The 27,637-nt window shown below is 41.2% G+C and overlaps 1 protein-coding gene across 3 annotated transcripts in view; it reads left to right on the plus strand.

Annotated features, from left to right (window-relative positions):
* LOC127419246 (sodium/potassium-transporting ATPase subunit beta-1-interacting protein 3-like) overlaps window positions 1-27,637 on the plus strand; it is an 84,454-nt gene that overhangs the window by 31,522 nt on the left and 25,295 nt on the right. For 2 of the 3 annotated variants that reach the window (XM_051660508.1, XM_051660506.1), the window contains exons 3-4: window positions 1,592-1,672; window positions 16,937-17,134. In XM_051660508.1, coding sequence (XP_051516468.1) covers window positions 1,592-1,672; window positions 16,937-17,134 — 279 coding nt within the window. The remainder of the gene's footprint in view (window positions 1-1,591; window positions 1,673-16,936; window positions 17,135-27,637) is intronic. The other variant, XM_051660507.1, reaches the window with a different exon arrangement.

Raw genomic sequence — 27,637 nt, forward strand, 5'->3', positions numbered from 1 at the left:
TTCTGTCTGGCCACTCTGTCATAAAGCCCATATCGGTGGAGTGTTGCAGTGATGGTTGTCCTTCTGCAAGTTTCTCCCATCTCCACACATGACCTCTGGAGCTCAACCAGAGTGATCATCGGGTTCTTGGTCACCTCTCTTACCAAGGCCCTTCTCCCCTGATTGCTCAGTTTGGCTGGGCGGCCAGCTTTAGGAAGAGTCCTGGTTGTTCCATACTTCTTCCATTTAAGAATTATGGAGGCCACTGTGCTCTTGGACAGCAGTCTTCAATGCGGCCAAAACTTTTTTGTAGCCTTCCCCAGATTTGTACCTCGACACAGTCCTGTCTCTGAGCTCTGCAGGCAGTTGCTTTGACCTCATGGCTTGGTCTTTACTCTGATATGCATTTTCAGCTGTGACACCTTATATAGACAGGTGTGTGCCTTTCCAAATCATGTCCAATCAATTTAATTTGCAAGTGTAGAAACATCTCGAAGATGATCAGAGAAATGGGATGCACCTGAGCTAAATTTCAAGTGTCATAGCAAACTATGTCAGTGTGATAATACATTTGCAAAGTTATCAAAAATCTGTTTTTTTGCTTTGTCATTATGGGGTATGTAGTGTAGATTGATGTGAAAAAATGAAATAATGTAAAGCATTTTAGCATAAGGCTGCAACATAACAAAATGTTAAAAAAAATAAAGGGGTCTGAATACTTTCTGAATGCACTGTATATGCAAATAACGCTTTACATTTTAATCTGCTTGATGTTTATCAAAGGCAGCAGGCCACTGAAGCAGGCCCTTTGCTAATAATGTACTCTGGCATACAGGCCCGCAGACACTGGACTGGGCCTTACACTTTGACACATTATTTGGCATTTTAATCCCCTAAATCTGCAACTAATTAACATGAATACAGTTATTAGAGTCCAGCTCCCTTTAGTTCTTCACTGGGTTAATCCATGTTACAGCTTCACTTCAAGTTCAACATGGTGACCAAGCTTTTACTGTAGTCATGAGAAGGGAAAGCAAGCAATTTTTTTGTAAAGAATTTATATATTCAAGCACATTTTAAAGACTGCATGAAATGGTTTAAAAAGCACAGTTTTCTTTCCATTGTTGGATGTAGGCAGGTTGCATTAATAATTTAGGGGAGGGGAGGGACATGCTCTATCCAGAGAGCATTTTATTGGACAAAACTTTGTATACGCCCTTGCAAACATGATGAGTCATACAAATTAGGAATGTGCTTTGATATACCATGGTACTGAATTATTGCCATATTCATCATGGAAGTCATGGCAACCATGTTACTACCATTGTACTTATTGCTTTAGTCTGACTGAAATTTAACTTTTAAAATGCATTTAAACAGATGGTACATTGTCCAAAAAACATGGTAATACTGTGGTTTATTGGTAGGTTGATCTACAGTATACATACATCCAAGTTTTTTGGAGTCTTGGCTGAGCACCTTTAACAACATAAAACAGACTGAACAAAAAGAAACAGATTGGCAGGCTGTTGTTGTACACTGTTTTCTGTGTTAACATATAGCCTATGTTATTAACATGTTTAAACGTGTTTGATTTGGATCTTTTTGACAGTACGTTGCATGGACAGCACTGTGGGTGGCCTGGAACGTTTTCATCATCTGTTTCTACCTGGAGGTTGGAGGTCTGTCAAAGGTAAAAACGACTAAGGAGGTTACACAGGGGTCAGTTGAAATTTATGAGTACAAAGCATTTTAATGACCTTGTTTTACTGCTAAACAGGACCATTTGCAATGTCTGAATCAGCATTTGTTTACATGTGTTTGCGTGTGCCTGTGGCTTTGTGCCTTTTTGTTATTTTTGCTGGCAAAAAAAAAGCATCTTAAATTCTGCCTAAGCTGGTTTGTGGGTCTTAATTCGTTTAAATTGGTCTACCTGGTCTCCCATTCTGGTCAAGGTGGAATTTAGCTGGTTTAGCTGGTCTCCCAACCTCACCAAGCTGGTCTTTAGCTGGTCTGGCTGGTCTTGAATTGGTTTAGCTGGTCTTCAGCTGGTATAGCTGGTCTCACAGCCTGGCCAAGCAGATCTTCAGCTAGCCTAGCTGGTCTCCCAGCCTGCTGATCTACAGCTGGTTAAGCAGGTCTTCAACTAGCTGAGGTTGTCTCCAGCTGGTCTAGCGGGTCTTCCAGCCTGGTTAAGCTGGCCTTCAGCTGATCTAGCTGGTCTCCCAGCCTGGCCAAGCAGATCTTTAGCTGGTCTAGCTGGTCCATCAGCCTGCTGGTATTCAACTGGTTTAGCTGGTCTTCAACTGATTTAGCTGGTCTCCAGCTGGTATAGCTGGTCTTTAACTGGTCTAACTGGTCTCCCAGCCTGGTTTAGATGGTGTTCTGTTGGTCTAGCTGGTCTCCCAGCCTGTTTAAGGTATTCTTCAGTTTGTCTAGCCGGTCTCTCAGCCTCGGCAAGCAGGTCTTCTGCTGGTCAAGCTGGTCTTACAGCCTGGTTAGGCTGCTCTTCAGCTGGTTTAGCTGGTATGCCAGCCAGGCCAAGTAAGTCCTCAGGTGGTTTAACTGGTCTCTAAGCCTGGTTAAGCTGGTCTGTAGTTGATCTAGCTGGTCTCCTAGCCTGGCCATGGTAGTGCTCAGCTAGTTTACCTGGCCAGCCAGCTGGTCTCCTTGTGTTTCCAGCTGACAAGCATCCAAAACCCCAGGAATCAAGACCAGGTTGGAAGACCATCTACGGCCAACCATCTTAGGGTTGTTTAACCTGGGTTTTTTTGTTTTGTTTTTTAGCAGAGATGTGTCTTATGCTTGGCTTTGCATTGAGCACTCCAGAAAATGTTACATAAAACAACTGATTGTTCAGTGAAGTGTCTTTGTAGAGGAAATGAAATCGGGTTAAAGCCCTGATGTGTTCCTTTTGAAAAACGTTAGTTAACAGTAGCTTTAGAGCACTTGTGTGCATTATCCCTAACCCTGACACAAACCACCCATCCCAGGATACACTTCTTTCTACATGTGCTGACAGGGTATGAATACAAACATTTAGCCCCTAATGTGTTAGCAGTGAGAAACAAGCTCGCTGTATAATTTACACATTCTCCTCTCTGTGTGCATGCTTGTTTATGACTGATTTGTTTTCTGCTCGGCAAGTTTCCTTGACTCAGATCTCTTGTTCCTACAACAAAAGCACTTATCTACTTTCAGACACTGGAATGAGAGTGGAGGAGAACATGTCAAAGTCTCAGTAGGTACATACAGAGTAAAACAGAGATAATCTGGTACACTTGTAATGTGCTGATGTTATATCTGATTTAACCTCGTTTTCCACCTTTATCACAACTGCATAAGACAAATTGTGCCATGTAAAAGGGAATAACTGTTAAAGCAGCTTGCTAACTCGTTCAGAAATTGTATGCAGGTGATATTGATATGTTTATGTTCTATACATTGACGTGTATAACGTTTTCCTGAATCAACATCCTAATTGGTCCAGGAAAAACATTCCAATCTCCAACCAATCAGATTTTACAGTTAGAGCTGGGGTGGGGGCTTATGTAACATTCTTATCAGCCAATCGTCTCTCTCTGATTTTCAGTTTGTTTAGGGTTAGAGTTGGGGTTAGGACTGTTTGTTTGACAGTAATGTTGTTCCAGGACCAACAACAGATGTTGATCCAGGAACACATCTTACTCATGTGCAAGCTGCTCCTAAAGATCTCTTACACACACACACACACACACACACACACACCTGTAACACATCAGCAGACACAGCAGGATCAGACAAAGATGTGTAGAACCCAAGTGCAGTTTATTTACAAAGTGCAATAAATCCAAAAAATGTGAATCCAAAACAAAACATAAACTATGACGAGAACTAGACTTGACTATAAGCAAAACCATGAATAAGAAATAACACCAACATTACACACACAATACCTGACAAAGGACAATGGCAAATGTGAGGGCTTAAATACACAGACAAGGTAAACAAGTTAACAGGACAATGAAACATGAACCAATAATAAGACTAATAAACCAAGGAACCAATTACAAACTAGAACTAATAACAAGATTACCAAGAATATGAAACAAGAACCAATGGAAATATAGAACTAATAAACATGGTGAAACACAAAGGTTACATGACACAACCAGGAAATCACATGACATAACACAGGAACAGGAAGCTAAACTAATTTCAAAATAAAAGACATGAAAACAAAACATGAAAAAAAAATATCACACATAGACATGACAGATTCCCCCCTCTACGAGTGGCCCAACAATAAACAAACAACAACAAAACAGGAGTTCAATAGGGAACTGGATTGGGGGGGCTTTGGGAACCAGACAAGGCTGCAGACCACAGGGGACCAGACAGGGCTGGAGACCTCAGGGGACTAGAGGGAGCTGCAGACCATGGGGGACCAGAGGACACTACAGACCACGGGAGACCAGAGGGCCAAGGTGGAGCAGGCAGGCCAGAAGACCAGGGTGGAGCAGGCTGAGGGCCCAGAGATCAAGGCAGTCCGGATGACCAGGGCAGAGCTGGAGGAGGACCCAGAGACCAGGGTGGACCAGGCAACCAGGGCGGAGCTGGCAGAGGACCTGCAGACTAGGGCAGACTAGGCAACCAGGGTGAAGAGTTCGGAGATCAGTGTTGATCAGGAGACCAGGGCGGAGCTGGCAGAGGACCCGGACACCAGGGTGGATCTGGCAGGAGGCCAGGAAACCAGGGCAGACCAGGCAAGTGGCCAGGAGACAAGGGCGGATCCGGTAGGAGGCCAGAAGACCAGGGCAGACCAGGTGGACGGTCAGGAGCATGGCCTGACAGGACAGACGCTGGCTGAGAAGTAGGGTGTTGCGAGCCAGACGTTGGCTGAGGAGCTGCTGGAGACTCAGGGGGTGGAGCCACATGAGGCGGAGATACAGGGGGCGAGGTTGCAGGAGACGGAGGCTCACAGGGTGAGGCCGCTGGAGGCGGAGGTTCAGAGGGCAACAAGGGCAAGGTTAAGGCAGCCAAGGACACAGCGGTCAAGGCAGCTGGGGATTCAGGCAGAGAGGTCAAGGTGGCCGGGGACTCAGGCAGAGAGGTCAAGGTGGCCAGGGACTCAGAGGGTGAGGGAGCATAGAGTAAATCCTCAAATGAAGGTAAAACACTCTCCAGAGTGATGTTAATATATTCCATCTATGTGAGATCTCCCAACTCTGGCAAGTTCACATTATTATAATAATTTAGGCCAATCCAATATATGGACTTTAAACGTGAGTCCTTCCAGTTCGACTAGCTCGCTTAAACAAGAAAGCAAGCCGAATATTCCACAAGAGGAAATCCTGCCCGGCGTAGTTTCCCAAAAACAGCTGCTAGATCCATGGGATGGTCGGTTCTTCTGTAATGGACCAGACTGAAGATGTGTAGAACCCAAGTGCAGTTTTATTTACAAAGTGCAATAAATCCAAAAAATGTGAATCCAAAACAAAATGTAAACTATGACGAGAACTAGACTTGACTTGACTAGACTAGACTAGACTAGACTACAAGCAAAACCATGAATTAGAAATAACACCAACATTACATACACAATAACTGACAAAGGACAATGGCAAGCGTGAGGGCTTAAATACACAGACAAGGGTAAACAAGTTAAAAAGACAATGAACCATGAACCAATAACAAGACTAATAAACCAAGGAACCAATAATAAACTAGAACTGATAACAAGATAACCAAGAAAATGAAACAAGAACCAATAAAAAGAGAGAACTAATAAACATGGTGAAACACGAGTCACATGACACAACAAAAATCACATGACAAAACAGGAACAGGAAGCTAAACTAATTTCAAAATAAAAGACATGAAAACAAAACATGAACAAAAACACACATAGACGTGACAAAACCAAATTTATTGATACAGTTTACAAGAACAGTTTGGTCTATCACAAACTTTTAATAACTTTTTATCCTCATGATCTGCTGATTATCTGTACAAAATTGAAACTGGAAATTGAAAGCATGGTATGCATTTGACTCGACATGAGCCAAAGTATCAGAGGGCATTTCTTTGGTTTGTAGGCCACTCGGTTTAAAAGTTATAAGCTAAAACATAAGTGCAAATTTGAACTATTGGTAGCACTAGGGGGTTTGATGTAGAGACTCCAAAATTGACATCAGGAATGTTCAGAATCTCCCCTATCAGTGTGCCAAATTTTACAACTTTTTATAATACAGTTCTATGGGCTACCACAGACTTCACACATGTTAGAAGCAGAATAATAATAATAAGAAAACTAACAAATACTATAGGTACCTACTTGCCTTCGATGCTTGGCCCCTAAAAACAGTGATTATTTATGAATCACCTGAGCTGTTGAGACAGATATGCTGTCCAGAACACAACAGGTAGAACACCATTGATCCTTTCCTTCCTGTCACTCTGTGTGTTTGTGTGTGTGTGTGTTTCCTCTACTAGCCACTTATCCTCCTTCTGTCCATATGTAGCAGTGAGGCAGTGCTGTGTGTCCATCTGTCGGGTTAATGCCTGAATCAGGACTTTGCCACCTGCTCCCCATAACACCCTATTATTCAGCCCTGCAGAACCACACAACATTACACACACACACACCTTGCTTTAACATAGCCTATCTTAAAAAAACAAAACAAAAAAAAACACACATCTTAAACCCTCAATGAAACACCTGAAAACCCTGTCTTACTGCTGTCTCCGCTGTCGTACTGGAAATGATAAAGCAGATACTGAGAACCCCCACTAGAAATTTAACAGCAAAATGCAGACTGCGCTCTAATATAAGAAATTATCAAATCAGATCAAGGTACTAATTCCGATATCCAGCTATGTTACATCTTTCATTTTATGAGAGTCATTCTAGCATCATAACAGTGTAGAGATTTGTATTACTGTAGTTACTGAAACTAGTTATTATTTTATTTGTGGTAAGACCATGAAGACTTCTAAACAATTGGGCCTTTCTACACAATGGGGCTTTATCACAGATGTCTGAAATTCCAAGTTTCATTACTCAAGTTTCTGCATATAGTTAATTTAATGCATCTGCTGGTCAAAACATAAGCTCCCCATTAATACTCTCTACGTTAGTTCATCAACATACTGTATTTGTTCACTATATGTGCTCGTGGTCGGGGCAGTAACATTTAGTAGCAGGTAAGTAAGGTATTTGTATGACTTTATTGGGAAAAAACTGTGCTGGCAGCATAATGTGCTGGTAGCACATATGTGTAGTCCAGGTGCTGCAACTGCGACTTGTCTTTCTTGCCGTGCAAAAAAGCGTCCCATGACACCGCAACTGCAGTGAGCTTTCTGCTACTGCTTCATCCACACATCCATTTCAGATTATCAAATTCAAGCTTGTCTATCCTCCTGCACTAGGGTCATCCACAATCCCAAGCATGGTTTTCCTTTGCATAGGCACTACACAAGCCTAGCTTGCCCTTATCGAAGGGCTCATGCACAAATGTTGTTTATCATTCAGCAAAAGGAATTGCTCAACAATGTCGAATCCTAAGGCCCAAATGCAACATTGTTCATCTTTTGGCAAAGATATTGCACAAACAATGTCCACCCTCATCGGAGGGCCCCTAATCAAGCATTATTTATCTTTCGGCAAAGGGTATTGCACAACAATGTCACCCTTATCATAGGGCACTCATGATAAGTTGTTATCCTTTGGCAAGGATATTGCACATATAACGTTCACCCTTACCGGAGGGCTTAAGTGCATATGTTGTTTATCTTTTGACAAAGGGTTTTGCACAACAATGTTGCCCTTATCTTAGGGCCCATATGCTATGTTTTTTATCCTCTGGCAAAGATACTGAACACTTAATATGCAAGCATGTTTATCCAGCAAGGATATCACATGAGACATACCCCCTTTATTGTAAGGGTTCATCAGTAAATGCAAGTACGGCTTATCCTATTGCAAAAGTACTGCACAAACCATGCCAGGGATATAGCATAATTCATGCACAATGAACAAATTCAAAGACACTTCCCATAAGCAGCCTACCCTTCTGCAGGGTACAGCACAATAGAAGCATGTTGTGCAGCCATATACGACTTACGTTTGCATCATTCATTTGTTTTTCTTCTTCTTTCAGATTTTTCCCTCACCTTCTGAAGACCTGGTTGTTGCCCTGAGTCTATTGTTTGGTTTTGCATTTTCTTTTGTGAGCACAGGATAATTTAGGTTCTATTCCTTTGGGCTAAGCTCCTCTCTCCTGCTGCCATTGCTTCCTGCAGGATCTGACGGTTCAAGCAAGCATTGGTACTGAACCGTAGGACGGTTTATACCAAATGATATGATTATCTTTTTGTTTATATTAATTCCAATAGTCTTGAGTCTTTCTGATAGAAATGAAAGCGTAAGCGTAGTTCCAGCAGGAAGATCTTGGAATTCATTCTATCAGGCATCCCATCAAATCGCAATACAGCCTGTGCTTTATAAGCCTGCAAGCTGTATCTCATTGTTCGCATGCTTCCATTTTTTTCACCCCCCTCCCCACCCCATCACCACCAGTTTAGGTCCCGTCCTGAGCGGGGGGTAAGCTCTGCTCCCCTGCCATCATCGCCTTTGGCAGGATCTGACGGTTCAAGCATGCATCAGCATGCTGAACCTCAGGACGGGGCTTATGCCAAATTATATAAGTATCTTTATTTTCGTATTAATTCCAATAATCTCGAGTCTTTCTGATAGAAATAACATCTACTGTAGATCTAGAGACTTACTGTATTTTATCGCAACACAAGTGGTCTGTGTTTTGTTTCTGCGAGTTGTGTGCAATTTTGCCATAAATCAGCAACATGTTAAATTGCAGGGACAGTCCAGGGTAGTTAATGATTTTTATAACTTAAAAACTATTTTCCATAAAAACTAACAGTGCAACATAATTAGTTACTTTTTTGGAATGCATGGCTCATCTAATGTAAATAGCTAAGCATATCCCTTTTGCTGTTAAACTAAGATAGTGGCATCCAGCTGATGGCGAGAAAACATAAAACAATTGTAACATTACATGTTCCTTTCCATAAAAATTAATAATCCAACATAATTAGTTACTTTTTTTGGAATGCATGGCTCTTCCAATATAAAAAGCCAAAGCATATTGCTTTTGCTTTGAAAGTGAGAGAATTGCAGTCATCTGATGGCGAACACTTATCGGAAAAGCAGCAATGTGTTACTTTCCATAGAAATTAACTATGCATCATAATGAATTCCTTTTGGGGTTTTTTTGGAATGCATAGCTCTTCCAATGTAAAAAGCCAAGCATATCGCATTTGCTTTGAAAGTGAGAGAGTGTCAAACAACTGATTGTGAGAACACATTGTGCAAAAAATAATCTAACATATTACTTTCCATTATAATTAACTATGCAACACAATTAGTTCCTTTTGTGGAATGCATGGCTCTTCCAATGTAAAAAAGCCAAGCATATTGCTTTTTCTTTGAAAGTGAGAGAGTTTTAGTCAACTGATGGCGAGAAAATGTAACACAATAGTAAGTTAATGTGTTACTTCCTATATAAATTAACAATGCGATGTAATTAGTTACTTTTTAATGCATGGCTCTTAAAATATAAAAGGCCAAATGTATCACTTTTGATTTGAAAAGTGAGAGGGCCTTAACCCTTTAAAGCCTGTGCCCAAAATTCCAAAAAATCCATTCTGTACAAGAATATCAATAAGATTTCACACAGCAATTTTTACAAAAATCTTCTCCGGTCACCATACTTCATCAGACAACTGCATTTTCAACCATTTTAATTACAAGCTAGAGGGAAACATCATGGTTACTGGTGTAACCTCCGTTCCCTGATGGAGGGAACGAGACGTTGGTGTCGATGTAGTGACACTAGGGGTCACTCTTGGGAGCCCGAGACACCTCTGGTCTTTGATAAAAGGCCAATGAAAATTGGCGAGTGGTATTTGCATGCCTCTCCCCCGAACATAAGGGTATAAAAGGAGCTGGTATGCAACCACTCATTCAGGTTTTACGCTGAGGAGCCGATATAAGGTCCGGCCATTTCAGCGGGTAGTTCAGTGTTGTGGCAGGAGGGACCAACCTCCATCAGGGAACGGAGGTTACACCAGTAACCATGACATTCCCTATCTGTCACTCACTCGAGGTTGGTGTCGATGTAGTGACACTAGGGGTCCCTATACAAAATGCCACAAGGCTGAACTGTGTTACATGAACTGGTGGTGTGTGGTGGGCAGACTTGCTGTGTGCCTCATAGCCAGCACACCAGGTCGACACATAACCTCCCCCAACACAGTTATGAGTGTCGAACGGCCCTTTTTGGGGACAAGTCGACTACCCAAAGATAGAGACAGGCTTAACCCAGTCGTGGCCTCTTTTCCCCTTCTCTTTTTCCACTCCCTAAAAAAGAAGGGGGATTATCCGACTGGGCCGCCAGGTCTAGTCGGGGGGTGTCCCTCCCAAGGGGAGGACACCGCGGAGACCACACCTCGCCCCAAGAGAGGGGGGGATATTTAAGTGGAAGAATATGTCACATGGTCTTTCCAACCATGTGGAGAGCCTTCAAGGTAGATCCTGCCCAATGGGGGAGGAGTTACTACAACATGGAAACTGGGGCAGAGGGGCTCTGCCCAAGGAAGACGCAGTTTACCAGCAGGGAAACGAATTAGCGGAAGATATAGATCGCATGGGGTTAGCCTTACAGGGAACCGCCACATGCGGAGCACCTACCCCAGAACCGGGCTCTTAGTTAGCGCGTGTACTGGGCCGGCAGTGAGTCTCTCCGAAAACTCGACTGCCACAGGGCTTGGAAGAAGTCAACCAGGAACAAGTTTTGTGAACACTACTGGGAATTAACAGCGCACGTCTTCAGCTCAAAAGGAGGTGGAAGGCGCTATGTGCAAGCGATACACCCGGCCGGCTATCCCGGGCTTATCCGCTTAAGTTGTGTACCACTACCTGGGATGAAACCGGTTCCACCCGGAGGTTGTAGAACCTTGCAAAGGTGTTGGGTGTTTCCCAGCCCGCTGCTCTGCAAATGTCTGTTAGAGAGGCACCTCTGGCCAGGGCCCAAGAAGCCGCTACACCACGGGTAGAATGGGCTCATAGCCCTACCGGGGGCGGCATGTTTTGGGCGAGATATGCCATAGATATGGCGTCAACAAGCCAGTGGGTGATCCTCTGCTTTGAGACAGCGCTTCCTTTCCGCTGTGCATCAAAGCAGACAAAGAGCTGCTCAGAGAGTCTAAAGCTCTGCGTGCGATCCAAATAGATGCGCAAAGCACGCACCGGACACAGCAACGCCAGGGCTGGGTCTGCCTCCTCCTGGGGCAGCGCTTGCAGGTTCACCACCTGGTCCCTAAAAGGAGTGGTGGGAACCTTGGGCACATAGCCCGGTCGGGGTCTCAGGATCACGTGAGAATAGCCCGGACCGAACTCCAGGCATGTTTCGCTGACAGAGAACGCTTGCAGGACACCTACCCTCTTGATGGAAGTGAGCGCAGTCAGGAGGGCAGTCTTCAGGGAGAGTGCCTTAAGCTCGACTGACTGCAAAGGCTCAAAGGGGGCTCTCTGTAGGCCCTGAAGAACTACGGAGAGATCCCATGAGGGAATGAGGGGCGGTCTGGAGGGATTCAGCCTCCTGGCGCCTCTTAGGAACCTGATGATCAGGTCGTGCTTCCCTAAGGACTTACCGTCAACTGCGTCGTGGTGTGCTGCTATGGCAGCAACGTACACCTTCAAGGTGGAAGGGGACAGCCTCCCTTCCAGCCTCTCCTGCAGGAAGGAAAGCACTGATCCGACTGCACATCTCTGGGGGTCTTCGTGTCGAGAAGAACACCACTGAGCGAATAGACGCCACTTAAAGGCATACAGGCGCCTCGTAGAGGAGGCCCTAGCCTGAGTGATCGTGTGTACCACCGCGGGTGGTAGGCCACTTAGGTCTTCCGCGTCCTGTCCAGGGACCAGACATGGAGATTCCAGAGGTCTGGGCACGGGTGCCAGAGGGTGCCCCGTCCCTGAGAAAGAAGGTCCTTCCTCAGGGGAATTTGCCAGGGGGAGCTGTCGCGAGGAGCGTGAGGTCCGAGAACCACATCTGGGTGGGCCAGTAGGGTGCTACCAGGACAACCTGCTCCTCGTCCTCCCTGACCTTGCACAGAGTCTGTGCAAGTAGGCTCACTGGTGGAAACGCGTATTTGTGAATACCAGGGGGCCAGCTGTGTGCCAGCACATCTATGCCGAGGGGAGCCTCGGTGAGGGCGTACCAGAGCGGGCAGTGGGAGGATTCTTGGGAGGCGAACAGGTCCACCTGTGCCCGACCGAATTGACTCCAAATCAGCTGGACCACCTGAGGGTGGAGTCTCCACTCTCCCCTGAGGGAAACCTGCCGTGACAGCATGTCCGCTGTAGTGTTGAGGTTGCCCGGGATATGAGTGGCTCGCAGCGACTTGAGGTGCTGCTGACTCCGGAGGAGGAGACGGCGGGCGAGTTGTGACATACAGCGGGAGCGCAGACTGCCTTGGCGGTTGACATATGCTACCGCTGCCATGCTGTCCGTCCAAACTAGCACATGCTTGCCCTGGATCAACGGCCAGAACCTCCGCAGGGCGAGCAGAATTGTCAGTAACTCGAGGCAGTTGATATGCCAACGCAGCCACGGACCCGTCCAGAGGCCGGTGGCTGCGTGCCCGTTGCAAACAGCACCCCAGCCTGTTTTGGTGGCGTCTATCGTAACCACGACGCGCCTGGAGACCAGTTCTAGGGGAACACCTGCTCGTAGAAACGAGAGGTCGGTCCAAGGGCTGAAAAGACGGTGACAGACTGACGTAATGGCCACGCGGTGTGTCCCGTGGCGCCATGCCCATCTCGGGACTCGAGTCTGGAGCCAGTGCTGAAGCGGCCTCATATGCATCAACCCGAGCGGGGTGGCCACCGCCGAGGATGCCATATGCCCCAGGAGCCTCTGAAAATGTTTCAGTGGAACCGCTGTTTTCTGTTTGAACGCCTTCAAACAGGCCAGCACCGACTGGGCGCGATCGTTCGTAAGGCGCGCCGTCAGGGAGACTGAGTCCAACTCCAAACCGAGAAAAGAGATGCTCTGAACTGGGAGGAGCTTGCTCTTTTCCCAGTTGACCCGAAGCCCTAGTCGGCTGAGGTGCGAGAGCACCAGGTCCCTGTGTGTGCATAACACGTCTCGAGAGTGAGCTAAGATTAGCCAGTCATCGAGATAGTTGAGAATGCAAATGCCCACCTCCCTTAACGGGGCAAGGGCAGCCTCTGCGTAAAGACGCAAGGAGACAGGGACAGGCCGAAAGGGAGGACTTTGTACTGATACGCCTGACCCTCGAACGCGAACCGCAGGAAGGGTCTGTGTCGAGGAAGGATCGAGACGTGAAAGTACGCATCCTTCAGGTATACCGCCGCGAACCAATCTTGATGCCGGACGCTCGCTAAAATGCGTCTTTGCAGGGACAGGCCGAAAGGGAGGACTTTGTACTGATACGCCTGACCCTCGAACCCGTAGGTAGGAGGACCGAGGCGGGGAGCCGCTGGGGTGGCTTGCTTCCTTACGAAAGCAAGCTGCGACCGCAACGTTGCCATGGTCATGTTCTCGCAGTGAGAACATGAACCATTCATAAACGCTGCCTCCGTGTGGGTCGTGCCCAGACACGAAAGACAGCGATCATGACCATCCGAAGTTGAGAGAAAACGACCGCAACCAGGAATAACACACGAACGGAAAGGAATCTTTAGAAAGACGCGTCTTTAAAAAGACGTTCCGTGTGTGCGCTCTTTTAGAGAAATATGCTCTTTTAGAGGAGAAAAACGCTCTTTCAGAAGATGTACTCTCTAGTTTTTCTGCCGAAGCGCCCAGAGGCGTTCTCTGCAGTGCACCAGTGCAGAGGAGGGAGAAGCAGCTGAAATGCGCCGTCAGATCCAGCAGAGGTGAATGAACAGTGCTATTCAGCTCAATGAGCATGACCGTTCGGCTCCGAAGAGAAAATCTGAATGAGTGGTTGCAAACCAGCTCCTTTTATACCCGTATGTTTGGGGGAGTGGCATGCAAATACCACTCGCCAATTTTCATTGGCCATTTATCAAAGACCAGTGGTGTCTCGGGCTCCCAAGTGTGACCCCTAGTGTCACTACATCGACACCAACGTCGAGTGAGTGACAGATAGGGAACTTAGAGTGTATGAAATATACACAATTTTGTGGGCAATGTAGAATAGCAGACAGATTAGAAATATAATCTATTGTTTAAAAGTTATGACCATTCTAGTGATAAGTAGGAAAACGGAATAAAACAAACATTTAGAATGTTAAGATACATTTCACATGACCACTCCTCAAATACTCCTTTTGAGCACCTGTAATAATAAATTGAGATTGCATCTGAAATTGAAGGACACAAACACTGAAATATACATTTTATGTGTTCAATAAAACACACACTTTATTTAATTTGAACATTAGAATTACACACAAATTACACAGCAAAACATACAAAATCAAACATTTAGAAATATCTACAGTAAATAAATTTTTAATAAAGAGTGCAGGAACAGAATATATATAAATTAACTCAACAACTGCAATACCTGTGGAGAGAAGAGAGGGGAGGGGGAGGACAACAACACCAGTAAACACAGCCCAACCTAGGCCTCTTCGCGAAACTGGTCACACTCAGCTGAGTGCCAAGACTGAAAACAGTTCCTATCGCGAACCAATTAAAGTCTTTTGCCATTACATTCCGGTGTGCAACAAGCTACTTTAGTTTTATTTTCAGTCCTACTTTTCCGATAGCGTTGCCAACATCTCTTAGAGGACTCTTCAAATTTAGAGACATGGGCTGTGGGGAGTGATGACGAAGGAGGGACTACAGGCTTTAGTTTATGCAAAGTGAAACTTGCGTGAATATCGATACCTCCCAGCTGACGAGCCAGGTTTTCTCTGAAATCTGTCTGGGTTAAGTTCACCAGTCTACGCTCATCCCCTGGTGCCGCATGAATGTGTTGCCATTCCTTAAACAGTATGAAACTATTGACAATGGCAATATCTATGAAGTGGAAAAGAAGAGTATTCCACCACTTCTGAGTTTTTTGTAGGACGTCGTATGATTTATCATTTGGTCTGACCTATCAACACCGCCCATGTTTTTGTTATAATCGCTGATGACAGTGGATTGGAGGGCTACGTCTTTTGTCCAGTTGCCATCATTTTTACAAACCTAGTAATTTCGGTTGAGCCATTCGCATTGTGGAAATTGGAGAGGCATGTAACTGCACGCGTGTCCTTCCACTGAATTACAAGTATATTCCCCTCAATACTACACCACCTCATATCCCCACGAGCTGTCTTGCGTTCCCATCTTTTGATGTCTTTAAATTCTGCAGGAAACAGTTTACGATTCACCCTGCATGTCCTACAGGCGTTAGTTCCCATTTCTAACAACTTAACCATAAGAGCTGGGGACATGTAAAAGTTGTCAAACCAAACATTGTGGCCCTGGTCTCATCTCCATCCAAGCTCCTTGGTAGCTGGAATATGACGGACAGTTTAGGACGAGCTCCCACCCCTGATGGTTTGTAAAGCTGCATATCTCAGCAACTACAGCCTGAGTAAAAAACAGCATGAAATAGTCAATTTCTAACAACATCGTATTGGAGGTTGACCGCACAGCCTGACACACGCTACCTAAGCCAATACTGAATGGATGGCTAACTTGTCTTACCTCGAAAGATCGCCTCAGTTTTCAATTTGAAGCAGTAAGTCCAACACTGGAGGTAATCTCCTGGCGTATCCTCTCTGGCTCCGCTCAGGCAAATGGAGGATGACGATGATGACGATACATTTATTATTCACGCCCAGTAACCCCTTAAACAATCATATGTGCTTTTAGCTTATATTGTCATGAGTATCTGGCAGTTTTCAGAAATAAAATCGGTGATTGGATGGCGAAGATACTGAGACAGGAACCATGGGAATAATTGTTCCCAAATCTGAATGCTCTGGCTGGTAAGGATTAACCAGCTGATTGCGAGGAAAGTAACACAAAAGTAATTTAACGTGATACTTAATACCATAATAAATTATCGTTTTTTATTTAAAAAAAAATTTTTTTTTTAGGAGTAATGCAATATTATAACGTATTACTTTTAAAAGTAATGTTTTACTGTATTACAGTAAAAAAAAAAAAAACATGCTGTTGTATAATGATTTTTTAAAAATTAAAATCAGCGAAAATAAGAAGCAGTACCAAGGAGTACTACTATGCTGTTTAAATGCTGCATAATTTTTTGTACCACCATTGTGGTAATGAGAATTTGGGGGTAAAAAGTGTGGAACTGGAATGAAAATAATCTCACAGTGAAAAAAAATCTTAATGGCCCTAAAAATAGGCTTCATTTATTATATGCAAAATATAATTTACTTTTTTATTTTTTTATTTTGGAGTAAAATAAGTCATTTTCTTGACAGGTTTTCTGAGAATAAACGTTTGAATTGAGTTACTTATATTTCTAACACTATATGACCAGCTAATTTTGTGTATATATGCTCCACCAATGAAAATGGTTTAGATACAATGTTGCAAACCATAGAATTGGAATGCACAGACAAGTGGAGTATTACAAACAGTGAAACTTTCCCATCCTGTGATCTGAAATATCAGAACACTTGAAACACCGCTTATCTTGTTGTACAAATAAATATTGATGAAATAAATTTTTTGTGTGTGTGTGTTTTTGTTTTTCCCCATCTTTCGTGTTGTATACATGTCATTCCTCCCTCTCTCATGTCTATGGAACAGATTTTTTCTCTGTGTTAAATTATGCATGCCTGTTTTTCAGTGTGCAGACCCGCTGTCACTCACACCCTCATGGGTTTTATTGACGTTTGGCTGAATTTTATGACATCCCCTTCCCTCTCTCCTTTTAGGACAGTGACCTATTGACCTTTAAAATCTCTGCGCATCACTCCTGGTGGAGCGAGCACGGGCCAGGCTGTGTTCGACGAGAGATCCCTGCCAGCGTAGACCGTGGTTCAGATGCACAGTCCTACATATCAATCATGGGCTGCATGCTGGAGTACCAGTACATCGAAGTCCTCCACAGCGGATTCCAAATCCTTATCTCTGTGAGTTGCTCCAAAAAACACATACACCAACAAACAAATAATACGCCGTGAGGAATGGACCCTTTTTTCCCTAGTTCCTAACAAGACAGCCCTGCTTTAACTATAGCTTAAAGTCACCACACTCTGTATACTGTATATACTCTTACTGTATGTGCACTTATACAAGGCAAGAACTAAAAGTGTTCCCATAATACACTTTTTCCAGATCCCAGTTCATAAAAAAAGTGCTCTTTCATTACCGTAGTTACTCTTTGTCTGTCTGTCTATTCTCAACCGGTCCTTGAGAGTCCTTAAAAACCTCACCATCCTAAAGTGTACCCTGTGCATGTGTGAAACGCCCCTCTCCAAGTACAGAGGCTGTGTTATTGTGGTGAAGTGGCCCCTTGAGTTGAGGTCTGGCACGCCTCCAGGTTTTAGTCGAGCAAACTTAGCGGATTATAATCAGTAGACAACAAAACCCTCATGGTCATGCAGAAAGGCTGTGAACTCATATTCTAAAGGGGATTTGTTTTGTTGGCTTATGTGTGGCTTATACAGTGCCCCCAAAATATTTAAACTATTTAGCCACACTTAAGAAGTATGAATTTCATTGCATAGATAGCAAAATATCAAAACAAATGACATCTGCAAACAAATTATGCATATTCGCAATTACGTTTAACCAAAATGTCTTTTTTTTTTTTTTTTTTTGCGAAAGTCAGTTACCATTAAGTGTCCATTTGACAACCGCAGAGTGTCTAATTACTTTTTGTCTTCATTTTGTAAAAGTTGATCTATTGTTTTAAAGCATTTAAAACCTAACACATTTCTAATATGTGAAATATTTGATTGGAAAGTATATATGTGCTATGTTTCTTTAAAATAAATGCCACTTGGTTAGATTTTTTGTTATCTAACTCAATACCATTCTTGCATTAAGTATGGCTAAATTTTCCAAATAGTTTTTGGGGTCACTGTTTATAAGGTCATCTTTATAAAGATATATTGCAAACCATCATACATACAGTATGCAGTGTTTGTTCATGCTTGTTTTACTGTCTTTGTCAGAGGACTGAGCAAATATCAATGGAAATATAAACTGCATGTTTGGGGTAAATTGGGGGTAAGGAAGGAGTGCCAGAACGTTTTTTAAAGTGATGATTATCTGCTTATTCCCAAATAATGAAGCGCTAACATCACCATGAGCGTTGAGCAAAGTGGCCTGCAGGAAGTGAGAGCTTATACATATACAGTCAAGTTCCTACAGGCTTTTCAATGTGAAATACAGAGATTAGTTATAAGGATGAATATAACCATAGATCTGTGTAGATATACAATATCTGTGTGGCTATTAGTGGGTAAGGGGAGTTGACATTGCTTCATGGTTGTGTAATACTGCATATAAACCATTTTCCCATTCCAGTTTCCATTGTTGTATATACATACCTGTGTATATATAGATTCCTTATACCATATATATGTATGTGTACTGTATGAGTGTACAGGTAGACAAACAGACAGACAGATAGATCGACAGATAGATCATGATTTCTTGCTTCTGCGAATTTCAACACAACAATCACAAGGGAGACCAATAGAGAAGACAAGTGAGCAACTGAGAGAGACTTTACCAAAGCTTCATGTAAATCCCTCGCTCAATGACAGCTGAGAGATGTGTGTGTGTGTGAGAGCGCCATCTGTTTTTCCCATTAGTGTAACCCGTGAGGGAGTTTACCTGTGGAAACTCATAAACAGCTCATTAGATGTGACCTCTTCTACAGTTTTTCATTCTTCATCACTGTCTGTGACCTGTCTGGAGTGCCTGTTTGAGCCCACTATTACTCTTTTCTGTCGTATTTCTCTCAGAAAGAGATGTTTTGTGCAACAGGCACACAAACAGTGTTTTTTCATGCTGTACCGCTGTCACAGCTAGTCTGAAGTTTAGTCAAAGCTTTTCACTCTCTTGTGCACTTTGCCATTTTCAGCATCAACAGGGTGGGTGAGTTCATTCCTCCTCTATCTTTGTCTTTCGCTGTCTCTTCCTCTTTTTTCGTCTCTCGCATCTCTCGTCTCATATCTCAGTTGTCTTCAGTAAAACACTGAAGTGAAGATAAGGCAGCTGCTTTAGATGAAGGAGGATGTGGTGTCAGAATAGTGTGGGAGTTCATCACTTCTTTTCCCATAGCTGTAAATAAAAGGAAAGTTTTATCCAAAATTCAAATGTTCCTACTTATGGAAAACATTGGAATTTCTTTGACAGGCCTATTTATACAATGTATATCTTTAAAAACTGTGAAAAGTCAAAAACCGAGGACTCCATTGCAATTTATTTAAAAGAGAAGAGAAATAAAAGAATTACATATAATGATTATAGTGTTAAAAAATAAGAAAACAATTATAAAATAAATTAAATTAAAACAATAAAACAACTAAATACTAAATTAAATAATGATTACAATTGAACAATCTTCATTACAGCATAATATTATACAGTACGATACGCATATACGCATAATAACATTTCTATGAAGATAATTACACTTATTGATTAAAAATAATAAATTAAATAAAAATAATAAAACATTATATACTCTTAATTACAGCATAATATTATACAACAATATAATGTGTCATTTCTATGGAGATATTTGCACATACTGGTAATAATGTTAAAAATATAGTAATAGAATATTTTTTTTTAAAATAAATAAATAAATAAAAAAACAGGGGGAGTGGGCTGATGATCATGTGTTCGGTTATGCAAATGAGTACTTTTAAACGTGCTTATGGTGATATAAAGCAAGATTTTATACAACCCCAATTCCGAAAAAGTTGGGACAGTATGGAAAATGCTAATAAAAACAAAAAGGAGTGATTTGTAAATTATATTCACCCTTTGCTATATTGAAAGCACTACAACTAAACATTATATGATGTTTCACTTTGTTAATTTCATTGGTTTTTGAAAATGTACAGTAATTTCAAATCAGATGATTGCAACACGCTCCAAAAAATTTGGGTCAGTCAAGTGTTTACCACTGTGAAACATCACCATTTCTTCTAATAACACTTATTAAGAATTTAGGCACTGAAGACACAAGTTTGTTACGTTTAAAAGTGGAATTTCCTCCATTCATGCATAAAGCATGTCTTCAGCTGGACAATTGTACGGGATCTTCATTGCCGTATTGTGCGCTTCATAATGCACCACACATTCTCAATTGGAGATGGTCAGGACTGCAGGCAGGCAAATCTAGCACTGAAATATCACTAACAACAGTCAAAAATGAGCGAACAGTCTGTGTTTACTTAATGTAAATCCCTTTCTCACTAAAGGCCGCGTGTGGACATTCGGTTTCGACGGCAATCCCTTAATAGATAAGTACACAATCACATACAGTTGCTGGGCTCTAGTGCTCTCTGCACGTGCCCTCTATGTGTGTGTGTGTGTGTGTGAAAGAGAGGGAGAGACATACAGCACGCAAAGCGTGAGAGAATTCACGTATATGATGCACTAGATTTAATTATGTTTTTTGTTGAGCAGTTCAATATGAAAACAGCCAAATCACGGACATTTAGGGAATCTAGAAATACTGACTGGTTCGAAAAAAGAGGAAACATCTGTGAAAAGAGGACGTATGGTCATTATAGGTTCCATTTAAAAATCTTCAGATTTGAGGCACGTACCTTTGCATTATTTCTGCATTAGCAAGTGCCGACTTCTCACGCACTCTGCTGAGAACAACTCTCCCTCATTCACATACACTCACAGCGCGACATGAGATATTAACCTTGTAAAGATGATTAATAAAACAAAGGCTTGGTTTAAATGTTTTTCTTCTTTGTTAGCTTCCAAAATGATGGACAGTATTTGGAATTATCCTTCAATATATAAAAAAAAAAAAAAAAAGGCAAGTGATGGAGAATTAGTTTAATGCAACCTCTGATTATAACATCTGGTTCGACTCAGATTGTTTCAGCATTGGCAGCTTTTGGGGGGCTTATCGCTGTGACATTCATTTTCCAGTAGTTTTTAAGCCACCAGTAACGTTAGTCTAGCTGATAACAACAACTAAACGGAAGTGTGGAGCATCCAAGAGGAAGTCTCTCGCCGCAATGGCGCCGCCCATGGAGAAGTCAGGAGAAAGGTGGATTCGGCCAGTATGTGGTTTGAAGTTGGATGCAGCGGCGAGTGGTGTTGACTAATAAAGGTTTACTAAAGTAATCCTAAACCCATGTTCATGATATCCATTACAGATGAATGACGTTTTTTAAGACAGTGACGTCTGAGGGATCAGAGATCACGCACATTCAGAAGTGGTTTTCGTTTTGCCCTTTGTGCACCGAGATTTGACCAGATTCCTTGAATCTTTTAACTTTATTGTGCACTGTAGAGGGTGAAATGCCCAAAATCCTTCCAATTTGTCTTTGGGGAACATTGTTCTCAATGTTTTGGATTATTTGCTGAAGCATCTGTTGGCAAATTGACAAGTCTCGAATGATCCTTGCTCTTGAAGGACTAAGCTGTTTTTAGAAGCTCCTTATATGCTATTACACGATTGCTTCATCTGTTTAACATCTGTTTCACATTGCCTTGTTATTTCAACTCGTCAGATTGTTTTTAGTCTTAAATTGCCCCTGTCTCCACTTTTTTTGGAATGTGTTGCAATCATCTGATTTGAAATTACTGTACATTAAAAAAAAAAAAAAAATGAAATTCACAAGGTAAAACATCATATAATGTTTAGTTGTAGTGTTTTCAATATAGCAAAGGGTGAATATAATTTACAAATCACTCCTTTTTGTTTTTATTAGCATTTTTCATACTGTCCCAACCTTTTCAGAATTGGGGTTGCACACAAATAGCAAGGTTATGAGAAGAATAGTCATTGAGGGCACTTTTATTAGTGTCCATGTTCCATAATGAGGATGATATGCTTCCGTAACTAACATAGTAATAATAATAAAAAATGAGTAGGATCAAGAAGTTTTACAAATGAGTTACACAGTAAGTACTTATAGTTTAGGAGTATAAATCAGAACTCACGTATGTAAATACACAGTAACATGAACACTAATACGGTATATAAAGTCTACCCTCTTCATTAATTTGTCCAGTAATTAATTGTTTATGGACTGTGAGGTTTTATTGTTTTTTATGTGAAGCAGGTCTCTCAAAGGTCTGCAGTAGCTTAAACTGATAGTTCACCCAAAAAGTGAAAATTCTCTCATTATTTACTCACCCTCATGCCATCCCAGATGTGTATGACTTTCTTTCTTCTGCTGAACTCAAACGAAGACTTTTAGAAGAATATTTCAGCTCTGTAGGTCCATACAATGCAAATGAATGGTGGCCAGAAATCTGAAGGTCCAAAAAGGACATAAACGCAGCATAAAAGTAATCCATGTGACTCCATTGGTTTAATCCATGTCTGATGTGATCCAATCAATTTGGGTGAGAAAAGACCAAAATGTGATTTTTACATTTGCAAATGCGTCAAGCACTAGGAAGTGTAATCAAGCTTGAAATCATGATCGTGCCATGAGACTACAATGGCAAGATGTACAGTGAGAAAAGAGTTACATTTTGGTCTGTTCTCAGCCAAAACCAATTGGATCGCTTCAGAAGAAGATGGAGACTGGAGTCATATGGATTACTTTTATGATGCATTTATGTGATATTTGGACCTTCAGAGTTCTGGTCACCATTCACTTGCATTGTATGGACCTACAGAGCTGAAATGCATACTGCCTGGATTACAAGTGCATGGTTGTGTGAGCAGAGAGTGCGGGTGTTAGATTGGCCTGCCTGAAGTCCTGACCATCTCCAATTGAGAATGTGTGGCGCATTATTAAGCACACCATTTGGCAACGAAGACCCCGTACAACTGTGCAGCTAAAGATCTACATAATGGATGAATGGGGGGAAATTCCACTTTCTAAACTTAACAAACTTGTGTCTTCAGTGCCTAAATGCTTAATAAGTGTTATTAGAAGAAATGGTGATGTTTCACAGTGGTAAACACTTGACTGTCCCAACTTTTTTGGAGCATGATGCAATCATCTGATTTGAAATTACTGTACATTTTCAAAAAAACAATGAAATTCACAAGGAAAAAATCATATAATTTTTAATTGTGGTGCTTTCAATTTAGCAAAGCGTGAATATAATTTAAAAATCACTAATTTTTGTTTTTATTAGCATTTTTCATACTGTCCCAACTTTTATGGAATTGGGGTTGTATTATGTACATACGTGTTGTTGCATTGTAATTACATTTAAAGTACCTGCATTTATTTACATCTGTAGTATCTGTAGTTTTTCTTACCTCTAATCCTAAACCTAACCCAACCCCTAGCCTATACCCTAACCTTTAACCCTAACCCTACTTTTAAACCTGCCTGTACCTTAACCTCAGCAGCAGCTAATGTTAATCTTGTAAGAATTTTGCATAACAACATGTAGTTACACAATAAACATTGTATTTTATGTATTTTAATGTTAGTACATAGTAATAAGAGACACCTGCTAAGAAGTGGGACCCTATATTCTTCTGTTCTACAAACAATTCTCGAATCTTTCTCTCTCTCTCTCTTTTACTTTCGGCTAGCTTTCTTGACAGGACAAATTACGCTAGATAAAAGCAGATAATGAACATAAGCAGAGCTTTAGAACTAAAGCTAGGGCCTCGCTGAGAAAGGAGACTGTTTTCTTTGCTCAGCTCGTTTATCCAAGGCTTTATAATGATATGAGTGGGGCTCATCAAGTTGTGTTTACAGGATTTGTCTGCTTTTGTATCTTTACAATTAGTGGCGCTTGCTATGGCTCACATTGCTACTAAAATGGCTCATAATTGGGGTTAGGGATTTGAACAAACCTCTAACACTAATTGTTAAACGTCAGCACATCACTCATCCTGCACTTATCTAAAATCATATCTAAGCTTATTGATCAGAGGTGTGCTGCTATCTATTAATATGTATTTTACTTCTTGTGAAATGGATTTGTGAAAGGATAAAACTCATTATTTGTGTGTAGATCCAGGCACATATCAGGCAGTGCTGCCTGTTCAGGCTCTTATACATCACAGTTCAGATGACAGAAGCAGGTCATCTGCACAGGCGTTTGATCTCTGAGACATGCAGAAAGAACGTCTCTTTCATTCTCTGGGTTTCTCTGCACCATGTTATTGGTTGCAATCTAATTCCCTTGCATTACTCTTTATAATAATTTTTGAGCAGAGTCTGCACAAATAAATGTTAGAGTTATCTAGTTAACCAAGAGATCAGTAAAAAGACAGATAAATAAAAATATGGATATTAATTGATATATATATATATATATATATATATATATATATATAAAACATTAAAATGCAAGCTAAGCATATGTAGATTGCTTCAACACATCTCTTGTATGATAAATGTGCTTTCAGTTTTGGAATTGCAAGCCTATAACTCACTTGAGATTGTATAGAAGAAAATCACATTAAAGGCCTAAATTCCTAAAAGAGAACTTTATTAATTAGTTGGGCATGATGCTTGATTATAGTTCCTAGAAAAAGTACTAATTAATGAAGAAGTTTTGTTTTAACAGTCTTTGTTTACTATTTTTAACAATACAAGTCATTTCAGGTTTGGCACTATTTTTAACAGCCTGAACTCATTAATATACGTAGCTATTTGTACGTTAATATTTGTAACATTTAAATGTGTATGTTTGTACGTTTGGATAGACACTAAAACTTACAATATGGACATTTGAAAACATCTAAAACGTAAACATTTGTACATATTTACAGCATCAGAAACTTAAAATATTGACGAATCCAATTCAAATATATTTGAATACACAAATCAATTATAAATATAAAGTATTTGTAAATTTGTGCTGTTTTATAGATATTTTTAGATCCCTTAATCCCACCCCAACCTCTAAACATAACCACATTTCAACAATATAAAAACATGTAACAAGTACATTAATGTACAGTAGCAATAATTTGTGTTACAATATATTAATTTATATATATTTTACCTACTCCTAAACCTAACCATAAGCATTTATTAAGCATATAAAACACGTAAATTTAATCACAATAATGTATTCAGAAAAATGGCAAAATTCAGTTCAAATGTAGTCCAAAGGGCGATGTGCTGCATCCGATGTGCTCCCTGACGGCATACAATAGCATTGTGTGAGGTGGAGAGTAGAATTTAAATGATTAATCTCTGTAAATCTTCTTCTGATGCACACCGTATCATTGCTGTCATATCTCATTCAAACATATCCATCACTGAATACGGCATGTCGCCAATGAGCATTCGACATCACTGCTGTAAAACCGCTGGTCGTAATGCTCGAGACGGCAATTTTTGAATTTTGAAAACAAAACCAACGCAGGTTGATGGTTACAGCGGGAGACTGAGATTGTTGATTAAAAGCTTGAATTTGGGTCTGTGAAGATTTGGATTATAGCTAACACATTTATAGATTCATATTTGTTATTGTTTTATGGTGATTTTTGAGGTTTATTTAGTTTTTTGGTATATTCTGAAAACTCCTTTTGTGTCCCATGACAAACAAAAATGTAATGAAATGCTCAATAAATGATTAAACAATTACAGAGTTTTTATTTGTTTTAACATTTTAAAGTTTAGTCTTGGTTAAAGTGATATAATCCTTTAAAACAGCAGAAATCACACAGAACTGAATTAAAATGTCATATTATAATGTCAACTGCGTTAAATAAATGTGATCACATTTAACTAATCTCATTGATTATAAATTAAATGTAATTAACTGATTACCACTCGTGACTATGCAAACATAAGAGAATTTACATTTGCTAGAACCAAATTTTATGTGAGAATGCATATGTATTCTCTTGAGATCACGTTGTTTTTAAAGGCTTTTCTCATATTGGCTGAATTCCCAAAATAACGAAAAACTGAAATTGATCAGAATTTTTATTTTTATTTTTTTATTTATTACATTTACATTAAAATGTTTTACTTTTATTATGCCATGGCAGCAAATATATATTCTAATGAAGAGATTTGTAATCTGGAAACACATCAAGGTTAGATCCTAGTTTCAGGCAAATTCCACAATGATTATTAAAATCAATTTTGAAATAATTCCATTTTATATTTAAGGTATTATTAAGACTAGACAGAGAGAGATTGAAAGTTGAATTAGCTGGCATGAGAAACACCCTGAGGGACTTTTATGGCCAGTGACCCAGAAATCCTCCTCCCTCTCTCTCTCTCTATCTCTCTCTCTCTCTCTCTCTACTGCAACATTACCCTTTAACCTGAAAGACCAGACCATGAAATGCAGCCTAAGCACTGTTTAACTCAACCTGTCACCCCAATCACTTTATATTACAGAGTGAGGGAAGTTCAGGTTACATCTACACCTCTTTGCTTTTCTCAGTCAGAGGCGATAGAGGTGCTGAAAGTCTACAGCAAAGCCTTGAGCCAGAATGATTTCTGAATTTATTGAGTCTGAGTTTTCACGTGGAGAAAAAATGACCTTTCTAAGAGAGGTGAACTCATCAATAATGGATTTAATCTTAATTACTGTATAATAAGATATAAAATACTGAAACAAACAATGCTGAGAATAGACTATGTTTCAGTATAGAACATGTCTATACAGTGCCCCAAAAAAGTTCAGGTACCATAGGGTTGGACACATTATGCCGACTCACTGACAAGTGCAATCTCCTGTCAGACATTTTTGCATCGGCTCCAGTGTGTTTACCTTCCCTTGTGGTGCAACTGGAAGTGCGTTGCATCAGCAACATTGGAGACCTGGGTTCGGATCCTGCATTTAAACCACATTCGCATAGTCAGTGACAAGTGCGATTCAGAGGTTGCATTTTTCCCTCTAACACTACATTTTTACTCCACTGATGGTTAGGTTTAGGTTTGGGGTTCAGTTTATAAAATATGCATTCCCCTTCACTGTATTACATCATGTACAGCAGAAACCAACTTGCTTTTGGCACAGATTTAAGGTTAATGCAACATGTTAATGAAGCCAGCTTCCACCCCTTTAGTCGGCAGTCTGGCTGTTGACATTTCCTCTGATGTGATCGGTATTTCACAGCTCCTTCAGTAAAATAAAATGTGACTCTGAACCACTTTAACCTGCACAGAGAGAGCTACAGCTGTGTTTGTCACCTGTGCTGTTGTGTTCAGCATGTGCCTGCATTCAAAAGCTTAAACACAGACTCTGCAGCCTCTCAAAGGCATTCAAGATTTCATAGGCATCCGTTTCTGTCTCTCTCCCTCTCTCTCTCTCATGCACAGATGCAAATATATTGCATTGATGTTTTCAAGGTAGGTGCATGCAGGGCAGTCTGCCCAATGACGGATTAATTACTTTGGAGTAGTGCCAATTTCTGTGAGTTGAGTGTGCCCTGTGTGTGTTTTGGAGCAGAGCTGTGCCATCTGCCTCTGTGGCACTGCCATACTCATCAATATGCCCGTCTATGAAGGTAAAATAGTGTCTAA

This window comes from Myxocyprinus asiaticus, chromosome 28 (genome assembly GCF_019703515.2).
Source record: "Myxocyprinus asiaticus isolate MX2 ecotype Aquarium Trade chromosome 28, UBuf_Myxa_2, whole genome shotgun sequence".
Lineage (NCBI taxonomy): Eukaryota > Metazoa > Chordata > Actinopteri > Cypriniformes > Catostomidae > Myxocyprinus > Myxocyprinus asiaticus.